The sequence below is a fragment of the Paroedura picta genome, chromosome 1, assembly GCF_049243985.1.
Source record: "Paroedura picta isolate Pp20150507F chromosome 1, Ppicta_v3.0, whole genome shotgun sequence".
NCBI lineage: Eukaryota > Metazoa > Chordata > Lepidosauria > Squamata > Gekkonidae > Paroedura > Paroedura picta.
Genome location: NC_135369.1, coordinates 60,420,599 through 60,433,762, shown reverse-complemented (window position 1 = coordinate 60,433,762; position 13,164 = coordinate 60,420,599). Strand labels below are relative to the sequence as shown.

General features: G+C 43.0%; 1 protein-coding gene across 3 annotated transcripts in view; it reads right to left on the bottom strand.

The window, feature by feature from the left end:
* Positions 1-9,740, bottom strand: part of MIA3 (MIA SH3 domain ER export factor 3) — a 53,461-nt gene extending 43,721 nt beyond the window's left edge. The window contains exons 1-2 of one of the 3 annotated variants that reach the window (XM_077340141.1): positions 9,112-9,379; positions 6,148-6,281 (exon numbers count right to left, since the gene is read on the bottom strand). In XM_077340141.1, coding sequence (XP_077196256.1) covers positions 6,148-6,281; positions 9,112-9,256 — 279 coding nt within the window. In that variant the 5' untranslated portion in view covers positions 9,257-9,379. Of the gene's footprint in view, positions 1-6,147; positions 6,282-9,111 lie in introns of all 3 variants that reach the window. The other 2 variants (XM_077340132.1, XM_077340150.1) reach the window with 2 other exon arrangements.
* Positions 9,741-13,164: the final 3,424 nt, after the last annotated feature.

Genomic DNA, 13,164 nt, shown 5'->3' with positions numbered 1-13,164 from the left:
TCCTCTGCTGTTATGGTCCCTCTCAGAATCAGGTGCTCAAGCTAGATCAGGTGCTCAAGCTAGATCAACTTGTAGCTAAGCATAATGCATACTTTGGGCTATTAGTACAAAGTTTAAACCCATTGTGTGACTTAAGAAAGCCAAGCTTCACCAAAACCGCATTTTGCTCTCCAATTTATTGTGTTTAACTTTGCATTTTTAGCAGTCATAATCTTCACGATATAAAATAAAACATTAAACCAGAAGGCAATATTTCCCAAGAGTCAGGGTACCAGGAATAAAGCAATTACTCATTTTACCTAAGATTGAGTGACTGGTGCAGGCAGGCAAGTACATTCAAATTAGGAAATAAACTTTTTAATTTAATTCTCCCATGACAGCTTTTACATTCAAGGCAACTGGCCCTTCCAAACTATTTTGATGTCCCTCCCCCCAACAAATTTTCTTGTGCTGCTACCACAGAATTTAATAACAGAATGTTTTGCAGTAATTTTAAATTTATGTTTTCTCTCTATCTTTTATCTAGGACTATACCTTAATTTTCAATGGAAGTGGACATATTTGTATATAAAACCTGTATTTGCATTCCAGATATATCAACATTGTTCTATTTTACCTCCTTTACGGTTGCTTCAATTGTTCACCTTTAGTGTCTATGCAAAAGAACTCCTTTTTACTAATATATGGCTTTTCTTTAAAAGTCAAAAACAGGTGATCTGTTGCTGAGGTCAAATGCGAACTATGGGAGACAGCAAGCACCATTTGTAATGCCTTCCACACTAGACTCTCACTTGTAAGTTCAGATAACTGTTGTCTGGGAGTCAATATTAACAGTGGAGAATTGCTACAGAGATTAGATAACCAAGGCAATTAGAAACTAGCAGAACACATTAAAGTCTCTCTCTCTCTCTCTCTCCTGAGAAAGGAATGTGCTCCAGGAGCATGGTCTGTTTCCTGATGCTTTTTATCATCTGGAAAACAAAGGACTGTAATTTCTTGGACATTATCACTGATGTTTAAAAGCAGTTACTGACCAAATTTTAATTTCAATTTACAATAATTCCAATCCAAGGCCAGTGAAATCATTGAGATTAGATAAGAGAATTTCTGCATCATGCTTCTTAGGTTTCAGGGTTTTTTTGGGGAAAACATTTTATATTCAAACTGAATATTTTTAGTACTCCATGTCGAATACTTAGATGGCAATTCTGTGCAAGGATGAAAAACAAGGCCCACAGATCTTAGGTGCCAGGCACCAACATTATATTTTTGAAATAATGGGATTTTTCTGGAATGGATTATTTTGGTTTACAAGATGGTACAATAAAAAGAATGTCTAATGGATATCTTGCACATATGAACAGACAGAACGAATGCTTTCCAGGTTGTTCCCTTTGTTAAATATTTAGTTTAAATAGTTGCACAAACACCCTACATTGAAAACCATGTTTACTCAACAGATCTTATCAAATATTAAAAGCAAACAATTGTTATAGTAAAGGTAAAGGTATCCCCTGTGTAAGCACTGGGTCATGTCTTACCCTTGGGGTGACGCCCTCTAGCATTTTCTTGGCAGACTCAATATGGGGTGGTTTGCCAGTGCCTTTCCCAGTCATTACCGTTTATCCCCCAGCAAGCTGGGTACTCATTTTACCAACCTCGGAAGGATGGAAGGCTGAGTCAACCTTGAGCCGGCTGCTGGGATTGAACTCCCAGCCTCATGGATAGAGCTTCAGACTGCATGTCTGCTGCCTTACCACTCTTTGCCACAAAAGGCTCTATTGCTATAGTATTAGAAGCTAATACTTAGAATTCTTAGTCTACCTTCCAAAAAGAAGATCAGCACAAACCAAAGAAGAAACAATTTTAAATGTGATCAAATAAAAATACAACCATGTTTACCTAAAGTGATACCACCTCTACTGTCTGATGTGTTGAATGCAAGATGGAATAAGGTGACTCATACTAAAGGTATCAGTGGCCAGCAGAAGTATGACTATCAACAAACTGGCAAAAATAGTTTTTAATCCCTGTATCTGGAAAAAGGTTGCTAAAATGATAGCTGGAGGTGGAACACTCCACATAAAATTAATTTGGACTACGCACTGGTTTCATGCCAGGCTGCTGGCTGGAATTTTAGTCGTGGCAGGTTGCCCCACTTCTTCCTGTACCCACATGGGGGAGCATTTGGCCTGGTGCATGTCATCCGCCCCCGATTTGTGCTCCTGCACGGGAGCTGGGGGAGTGAAGTTCCCTGTGCATAAACAGTCCATGCCAGGCAACTGGTGGGACCTTTGGTGGTAGGGATATGAGGAACCATGATGTCCTGTCCAACACATATCACTTCTAGGAAAACCTGGACATAGTGTAGCTCTAGGAATTGATGGGAGCTCTACTGTAGAACTATAGAGCTTCTGGTGATTCCTACAGTTAACCTACAATCACATCCTGTCTTTCCATGGAAGTAACATAGCAGCACACAGGATGCTGACTTTAAAAATAATTCTCCAAGACAACTGCATGCAGGGGGCCTCCAATCATACTGGGAGGCTTGGCAGCTCTAGTTTGGACCAGTTAAGGGAACTCTAAAACATCCCCACAAAAAAAAACAGCATTTTCTGCATTAGGGTATATTGAACTACCAAAATATTGGTATTTCCTGATATTCTCAAATCCCAATACTGGTATGGTATTCAAATTCAGTAAATATTTGGGAATCACAATTTTTTGTAGCTCCATTATACCCTGTGGGGATGGGGATCATTATAGTCAACGGTCTCCATAGGGCAGCCTTTCTCAGTCTTTTTACCTTTGAGAAACCCCTGAAACATTCTTCAGGCCTTGAGAAAACCCAGAAGTGATATCAACAGGCCACACCTCCAGAACTCTAATTTCACTGGAAGTGACATCACCCAACTACTCCCACTGGATGTGACATTACACTCCATTGTTTGGATACTTTTCTAGCTCAGATTTAGCCAAATACACACCCCTAATATCAAGGGAACATATATTCAAAATGTTGAATCTTTAATGTACAGTTGTATCCATAACAAAGAACAGTCGAAAGCAGTTACTTTTGAGCCAAAAAATGAAATTACTACTGCTTTGAAAGACGCTTCCTGAAGAAGACATCCTGCACCCCATTGACTTAAGTAATTATGATTCGATGGCCAACATTTCAGTCTTAGACATTGTCATTCAGTGGGTCTGCACTATATTCACAGTTGCTGGCTGTGGGCAAATTTAATCTAGTTGACTGTATATGTTAACAGTTTAGCTTATTTTGTATAAGAACTTGTGCCTCTAATTATCCATTCCTGTGAGTAAAGGTTACTAGGCTTGGTCTAACAACTATTAATATGTTGTGTTCATGAAGGGCTGGAAACCCTGGAAACAGCTGCTGCCTAATTATCCAGGTTATTTGTGGCACTGTGGATATCAGAAGGGAATCACTAGGATGATACAATTATTTAATTCTGCTTCTTTCACTGTATGCAATACTTCTACTGATTCTTTTGTAGAATAATTGGACACTATGGCTGCTGAGAAACTAAAGAACACAGCACCTTCTGGCAGTTTACTTGGCTAGTAGAGTTCACTGTTCCTTTTGGAAAGGAAAAATTCTGCTCACTGAGATGCATGGAGTTTTGCCAACTGGAATATCCACCATTAAGGGCTTCTTTCCATGTTACTTAAGCAGTGAGAAATCTCAGTGTACTAAGTGCCAGAAATCTCAGTGTGCTGAATCTTATTTAGTCCTTGACATCTCACTGCACAGATAGTTGTTTGATCTAGGATGCACTGCATTTGTACAAACACAATCTCCTCAGCAAAGACTGCAGTCAAGAGAAAGCTACTTGCACCTAGACTGCACTAAAGTCTAGGTAAATTAGATCTCCTCCCCACCCTCCCTGCCGCTCTGATAGCAGGGGTGGGAATAATAAGAACTTCAGCCATGTTGGGATTGTTTTAAAGTCTTTTAATGGATATTTTAATGGGGATAGGACTGTTGTGACCCGCCACGAGCCTACGGGGAGTGGCGGGAAATAAATCTAAATAATAATAATAATAATAATAATAATAATAATAATAATAATAATAATAATAATAATATCAATGGATAATTCCTGTCAGCTTGTTTCATTAATCTAAACAAGACTTGTGTGGCTAACTGTCTTTCCATCTTAGCTATTTTAATTTATTCCTCATGATACATTCTTGCAAAACTCTGTTATTAGTCACCTATGGCACAACAACATCCTTTATCAAGTGTCAGGTTATGATTTAAATACTGGAGCCAGGCACATACTGCAGGTTCGTGCCTCCCACTTCTGCTCCTGATCACAACCCCTAAGGCAGCTGTTTTAAAAAATCTCAGCCACTGGGAGAAAGAAATCTATTATTGCATGTAACATGTATGCAACTTGTAGTTTAGTCCATAATCGGCAGTATGCGCAATGGGATGCATCACGTAAGAACAGTATTTTTTACTGTATCATATCCAGCCTTTCTTCTGCCATGGAATAGAAGCAGCATACACAGGATTCCCAGAAGGCCTCCTGTCTAAGCACTGGTTCTAGACAGATCTGCTTGGCTTCTGCAAAGCTGCCACATCATTCTCCAACTGTATAGTGGACAGAGATTTCAGTGATAGCTCCTAAAAATCTGGATGTATCCTTTGGCTGGTATAACAAATATACATCTTCCTATATAATACAAACATTCGCTTCATCACCAAATGAGGGAAAGCAACATTTGCCTCAAATTACATTTTAAAAATATATGGGTGTACCTTTTCTGATACTGCAAAAAGACTATTAGCGTCATACTGTTAGATGCCCATCCTTTGTTAAGTGGACCTATATCTCATAAATGATCAGTTGATGGGGGGCGGGGCGGGGGATAGACCAGAGTTCTGCCCAGAGGTGGAGGGGAGGGGGAAGATAGCAGAAAACAGTTAAGCCAGTAGTTCTCAACCTTTTCTTCGCCGCAACCCCAACTTTGGCACCAAAGCCCAGTGGGGACCCAGCTGGAAGAGCTGCCAACTAGTGCTGTGGAGGTGCTTCTGCCAGCCCCCGCAACCATGGCCATGGGAGGCCCCTGCAAGAGGTGACTGGAGGGGGGCTAGGGCCCTGCCCGAGTGAGGGGGCTGCTGCCACTGCCGCCACATCCATGTTTATCAATATCCTGCTCTGGGCCAGGCTTTGGCGCACATCTTGTCCCCTTGGCTCACCGCTTCTCTCCTTTCTGTCTTCTTCTAACTGGGGGGGGGGGTCCACAGCGGCCCTGCTGCAGAGCACACAGGGCTTGCTGGACGGAGTCAGCCATGGTGGGGTGACTTTGGACCCACAGGCAGAGGGGGTTGCTTTCTTGCCAACTCTAAAAGAGCTGAGCAAAGCATTTCAGCACATTCCTCGGCAGGTGCAGGCATGACCCTCCAGGCAGGCTGGGCAGCTGCAAAAAGAGCCAGTGGGGTGCTGGAAACGCATGAGTGTGGGTGGCATGCATGCGCATGCACACAACAATTGAGGCAGCATGGAGGCAGCCATTACCATGGCTCCACCACCTCTGCCCACCTCCACCGGCTGCTGCCACCACCACCACATGTATCCACATGCCGCTGCCCACCGTCCACTGCCCACTGCCCACTGCTGCCACCACCTACCTCCACCCGCTGCTGCAGCAGCGGACAAGCTGGCGACTCCAGGGAAGGGGCCCAGCAACCCCAAATGGAGTCCTGACCCCAAGGTTGAGAACCACTGAGTTAAGCAAAGAAAACTTTGAGTATAACTAGACTGCAGAGAGGCTATGGAAGACCAGCAGGGGTCTACAGTATTGCTCTCTAGCTACCTGATAGATAATCAGAAATTTTACGGACTGAGGAGACTGCAACAGCCTGCTTGTATATTTGAAAATGAAACCAATAATTCAAAAGCTCCAAGATGCTTTGTAATTCTGTATAGAGAACTAAATCTACAAAAACTCCTGCACTTCTCAAGCAAGCCCTTAATAATACACAATGGCATGTAATAAGATGCAACACAACAAAATCTGTGCAAAAAGCCACAGAAAAAAATAAATATTTATGAAAATGTTGTTAGGGAGGAAATAAGTGTCAAGCACAATAACTGTTTAAAAACTTACACTTCCAGCCCAAAGCTCGTTGGTCCTTCCTGCTAATTTAAAATACACATACACGAATTCACCTTCTTTGAACTCTACAAAACGACAATCTGGACCTTTAAAGTCTTTCACTGCTTTTCCTCGACACATTAACACTGTTGAAAGAAACACAAGAAAGAATGGCAATATAATTCTTTTTATCAGCTCTCCAAACAATAAGAAAAATATGTCAGTATCATGTACTTGAGGCAGACTATGTGTACAAAAGGATGTGGCCCAGAAATGAGAAGTTAAGACTAGAGGAAAGATAGTAACAAAACAACTGAATCACCTGTTAAGACAATATAATAATCTAATTAATTGTCAGTTCCAAATGGGTAGCTGTATTAATGTTACAGCTAAATTACTGTTGAGATATCTCAAAGACTAGTGAATTTATTGAAGCATAACTTTCATGTGCCAAAGTTCATCAGATGCATGAACATACAGCAGGCAGATAAATACACAAAGTTGCAGACATCAAAATAACAGGAATCTGAGGAGGGGACTGTTATTAAAAGGGGAGCCTTTGGGTTTCCCTGTTCTTCTTCTATTGTGTACAGCTTTGTGTACCTATATCTGCAGTGGAATGGCTTCAAAATCTAACCGAGTGAGCTCACAGAAGTTTGTACCACAGTAAATACATTAATCATCAGGGTCTTTTGCAATCGATGTTTTATTAAAATAAATGGTAAAACTTCCATTTACTTCAGATGGATCAGGAATGCACTCCAGTACACTCATCCAAATTGTATTTATTTCTATGTTATTTACAATCACTAAGGTCTGTATTTCCTTTCATCAAGATGTCACGTTTTACTCCTGAGTCCACTTGGACTCTTATCCTAAACACACTGCATGAAAACAGGCCCATTTAAACAGAATGTGAATAGCTTCCAAGTCTTTAGGACTGAAGGGACAGACAATTATCTCAACCTTCGTTACAAGTGTGCAGATTCAGAGATGTCATTTGCTTCTTGAATTATCATATTTATTTATTTATTTATTTATTTATTTATTTATTTATTTATTTATTTATTTATCATACTTATATACCGCCCTCCCCGGAGGCTCAGGGCGGTTTACATCATAACAGAGAACAATACATAAAACAGTCTGTAACATGTATAACTGATAACTAATAATTGTAACCAAAATAACAGCACAATATAACGGTATAACAATATAGTACTACAAACAGGTCCAGGGCTTATTGATGGGATTCTGAGGGGGGTGGTTTATTTATTGAATTCTGAGGGGGGGTGGGGGGAGCAGGGGCCCTTGGTCGCTGTTGATTACGTCTGGTCTCAGCCAAATGCCTGGTGGAGGAGCTCCTTTTTGCAGGCCCTGCGGAACTGTTTAAGCTCCGTCAGGGCCCTGATCTCTTCTGGGAGCTCGTTCCACCAGGTAGGGGCCAGAACAGAGAATGCTCTGGCCCTGGTCGAGACCAGACGGACTTCTTTAGGGCCAGGGATCCTTAGCTGGTTGGTGGTAGTAGAGCGCAGAGCTCTTTTGGGGGCATAGGCGGGGAGGCGTATATTCATAGCAAATGACGGATCGATTTGCAGAACAAACTACATGTAGTGGCTCCAAATAAGTTTTTTAAAGATAAGTTATGCTGTACCTAAGCTGTACAGCTTTAAAAGTTATTCTGTCTCAAGAGTGCTTAGTTTAGTTGAGATTTTTTTAAGTGTTGTTTAGTAATCATATACTAAGGTGACAATCCAATGCAACATTGATTCAGAGAAATTGTATTGAATTCAAGTGGGTAGCCATGTATTGAATTCAATGGCTTTTACTTCCATCCTAATATACAAAAGTTCAACAATCCAAGCACATTTGGCTTCCTTACAAATAAACATGTTTCAGAAATATCCTCTTCTAAGAGACGTATGAAATATACAGAGTCCCTTTCTACAAATTCTGCAACATTTGAGACAAACTCTGAGTTCCAAGGATAAACCTCAAACACATGCTGCTGGGTAGTTTAGAAACATCACTATTTGAAAAAAAAAATCCAAAAGGTTATAGTTTATAGATTAGAGTTGAGCAGTGTAATATAGGAAAGTGAACTGGATAGGAGGAAAGCAAGATGAGGTCAAGAATTGGCTTTCGCAACCCAGATTCTTTGTGACTAGAAGATGCAAGTTTGTTTACAAGGCAGAGGCAGAGAAATAAATGTTTTCAGTTCGACTGAGAATATGCTCATATAAAAACGGTTAAGACAAAAAAGTTTCCCAAGAAATTGTTTATTTAATTAGCATCAGAATCCCTCTCAGGGCTGGCCTGACTCCTAATGTCCTAAGATCTTCTGTGACTGTGACACTATGTAAGCTGTTTGGGGTGACAGTCATCCATGGGTTTGTTCATCCCAGAAGATAACAGGTAATAATGCTGTAAATTGCTATCCTTAATCAGGGGCACAGGGAAATAAAGACGCTGGTGACAACAGGTGTCTCCTTTCTTGGTCACCCCTTAAACTCAGAAGTAAATCTCCCTGAGTGCAAGGAGACTTACACCGGCAAGAACTACTGGCAATCTTTTATTTCTGCAGATAACAAGGGGAAAAGTATTGCAGAAGTTTGAGAGGGGGGATTCATTTCGGAGAGGAGGGGGCCCACCAGTGCGGCTGCCACGGCGGGAGGAAGTCTCCCACAGCATCCTCCTCGCAACACGGAAGGGAAAAATTAGGAAGGAACGAGAAAAGGCGCCTGCCGCCGCCACCCCGCTACCCTTCGGTGCTGGGAAGCAAAGGAAGGGAAGCCGCGGCGCAGGGCACGCCAAACATCCTCGCCCTGCTCCAGCCCTGCGGGGCCAAGGCAGGGACAGCCTTCTTTCCTGCGTGGCCTTGGAGATGCCGAGCGGCAGTCGCAGGGACCCGGCGGATGGACTGCGGGCTGCCTGGCTGGCTGGCCTCCCTCCGCTGCCCCCCCCCCCCACACTTACTGCTGCATTCGGGGTCTGCGCAGCGCTTGAACTCTGCAAAACGCCGGTCCAGTTCGCGGTGGGCCTGGCAGGCCGGCGGCCTGGCGCAAAAGAGCAGAGCGACCAGCGGGAGCGCCACTGAGAGACGCCGTGGCGGCGCAGCCATGTTTCGCTGGCGAGGCTGCCGGGCTGGCTGCTGGCGGGGAGGAGGAGACACGTCAGCAGCAGAGCCGGCCTGGAAAAGGATACGGCGGCAGCAGCAGGAGGAGGCGGCAGCGGCGGCGGGATCGCACCACACCCTGCGTGCGAGCTGCCGGGGGAGAGGCTCAGCCGCGCGCCCCAGCCTCGTCTGCACCACGGCAGCATCGCTTCGACGGCATCCCGCGGAGGGGAAAAGGGGCTTCGCCAGCGCCTCTCCAATTCTCTCCCGCCCTGCCCGCCTCCGGCCCCCCTCACGGCAGGCAGAGAAAGTCTGCGGAGTTTCACTTCTGGAACTGGCTCCTGACTCTCAGTGGTGCAGCCTTTTTTTGTGCCAAGGCCGCCATCCGAGGCGTCTTGACGACGGACTGAGACTGGGTCCTCGTGCCGCTCTCAAAATCATTCATCTCCTTGGTTTTCCTGTCCGGGAAGGAAAACCGAGCGGCTGAGCGGTGATCGCAGTGCCTCACCCAAGGACGAGTGCTTCCGAAGGCTGGATTGATCTTGCTAGGGTTTACACTGGAGCCCCGCTAAGAGGGGGTCAAAAGGGGAAAGATGGGCAGATGAAGCTGCCTTATACTGAGCAAGACTCGCTCAAGTCTATGAGACTCAGAATGGCAGCCTTTCTCCATGGCCTCCCAGCACCTGCCATCTGAGAGCTCAGGGATGCAGATTTGAAGGGTGCTCTGCTACTATATGCCACTATAAGGCTCAGTCCAACTCTAGCAAAGATACATTAGCTTGCCTAAAGCTACACTGTGCACATCTAGTCAGTCCTGCTCTCAAGTACACTTGAAAAATCAGTCGATAAGGAGTAAATTCTTGTAGCTGCCTATATGGATGACAGAAATAAACAGACTTTAGTGCCACATAGCATTTTAAGGGCCACCTGGATGCACATTCTTTAACAAAGGAGGCAATTCTTCTGTCATGCATTCATTTACTGAAATCCTGAGCTATCCAAGGTTTTTCTTTCCTGTCTTCCCAAGTCTCTTTACTTTCTTCTGATCCCCCCTCCCCGTTCCTCTCCCCCACAAAAACTGACATTGGTCAGTTACAGATTAACTCATTGTGTTATGTTCCTCCTATGTGACTTGCAAATCCACTGAATGGGTAACATCTGGCCAAGTCGAATTTGTGCCTCTTCTAGCCAAAGGCAAAGGTCCTCACAACCCCCCTCTACATTTGTGCAGGCTGAGGCAGGCCACAAATAGAAGGTGTCTTGAATTCCTGGTGGATTATGTGCTACTTGGTAGACTCCAACAAACTTGATTAATGTTAACCTGCCCCTCACTCTCAAAATGGCCAATGATGGACCTGGAGGGGGTGGGAAGTGGAAGGACCCCAAGTGGGCATGTACACTGCCATGCTTCCCAGCCATATTCTGCATGATGGTTCCATTTCTGGAGTTTCTCAAAGCCTGAAGAATGTTTCAGGGGTTTCTCAATGGTAAAAAAGTTAAGAAAGGCTGGAGTAGAGACTGCCCTGTGAAATCATTATGAGTCAGTCAAAATTGAAGAAGAGTACTGTGTCTTTAGAGAAAGGGATTGTATACTGTATACAGTGTCCCAGCCTTCTGAAAACCAAAAGAGTCAGTGAATACTCAAAGAAAGTGTACTGGACTATTTGGGAAACTTTAGAACAAAAGCATCTCATCTTAAAGTCACTGGTAAAAGTTTATGAAACTCTTATTAGCCTAAAGCATATGAATTGAAGTCTGTGCATATACCGTTTTACTTCAGAGTTGTATACAGAGTTACCTCAGAAATTTTACCCTTGATGTCACCTGACCTTTTCTATCTTAGGTTGAATAACATATTTGATTAATTTGGAAGTTCAAAATGTCTTTAGTGACATTTAAGGGGGCTCTCAATCCTTCTCTCGGGTTCCTGGGCTGAGCCAACAGTTGAGAGATCATACTGTGACAGGGTGTGGCAGTCCGAGTTCTTCAGAAAAAAGAAAATAGATACCTGGGGTCGCTCAGTCGGAATGGAAAAGAAAAACAACAGGAAAACCTTGCCTCCGCACAAGGGAAGCAGATAGGGGCATCCCAGAACCCCTTTAAAATCTTCAATTAAAAAACTCCAAAGCACATAGAGTTCCTTGTAAGAAGCATCAAAGAGTAATAATTAACTACTCTGCATTCATGGTATGATTGTGCAAGTCATCTATGCTCCTCCGGTTATTAGTATATTCTTATCTGAAATTGCTACCAGTAATCTTTGCTACTAACTCTATCAGAAGTAAGGCTGATGTTCTTATCATATCCTCAGATAATTGATTTTTCATATTCCCTTGTGAACTCTCAGTATATCAGGGAGTCTAGCAGAACAATTAATGCATTATGTTGCTGCTGAAAAGCACAAGCTTTTAACTTCCCCCACCTTCATCCAACACAATGCATTTTTAAATGTCAATATGAAAGAATATAATGTGAGACAACTGAAAATACATAAATACATCCATATCCTAGGAATCTATTTATTTCCAAGTAGTTTGCTTATGACTGGGCTCTGAAATATCCATCTCCTTGAGATTTAGGCCTGTGACAATTGGCAAGTCACTTTCTAAGGTTATAGAAGAGGAACGTCTTGTTCCCAGGGAGAGGGAATGGCAGGGAGCATGTAAACCTGTCCATGTGTCACCCTTAATTAAACCTCAGAGCCAACAACTATACAAAGACAGAGATCCCAGCATTTCCCCCTGAAAAATCAGGTGCACAGGGCCCAATCAGACTGGAACTATGGCAAAGAGGGAAAGTTGTCTCCCCCCACCACTGAAGGGCTTTTGAGTTTTCTCTACCAGTCTATCTGAGTCCAATCAGGTAACACTTATGAGGGTGTGTGTGTCTATTTACCATCATGTCTATTACATATAGAAATCTTTCATATTAACTCATGCCTAGAATTTTCTAGCAAACAAACCACTCCTGCTTAAAAGTGAAATACTAAGTAGAGTTATACCCTTCTATACCGATTGCCTTAGAAAGACTTAGAAAGGTATTCCTGCACTTAGGACAATACTGTAGCCAACCTACAATGGCTTAAACTAGGAAATCCTCACAGGATCTGCTTCTGAGGACCAAACCAAACATGAAGTGAGAATTCTCAGTATTTTTAAAATTAATTTTCAGGCACATGGGTTCTGATTTGGATCATATGTACAGGGAAGGGCTTGTTTTTAAGTCACCCATGACTTAAAACATCAATAACCTCCGCTATGCAGATGAAACAACACTCCTTGCTGAATCGGAGCATGATCTGAAGACCCTGATAGGGAGACTAAAAGAAGAAAGTGAAAAGATGGGACTACACCTAAATATCAAAAAGACCAAGATCATGACAACTACTGGCAGTAGCACCAAAGTCATGATTGACAACGAGAACATGTATTGATGATTTCATCTTTTTTTGGCTCTATGATCACTCAAAGTGGTGGATGCAGCCATGAAATCAGATGGCAAATAACACTGGGCTGGAACGCAATGTTAGGCATGAACCGAATATGAGTAAGGATATCAGCCTTAATACAAAGTGCCAGCTAGTCAACGCTACTGTTTTCCCCATAACAACCTATGGATGCGAAAGCTGGACCCTGAAGAAGGAAGACAGGAGAATAGATGCTTTTGAATTATGGTGTTGGAGACGAATGCTGCAAATACCATGGACAGCCAAACTTACCAACAAGATAGTTTTAGAGAGGAGCAAACCAACTTTGTCACCAGAAGGCAAGACATTACGGCTAAAGCTCACTTACTTTGGACACATCATGTGTGTTATAAAAATCATTAATGCTCGGCATGGTCAGTGGCAAAAGGAAATGTGGTCGCTAAAGGATATGCTGATTCAATACAATCAAAGCTAATACAGGGACAAC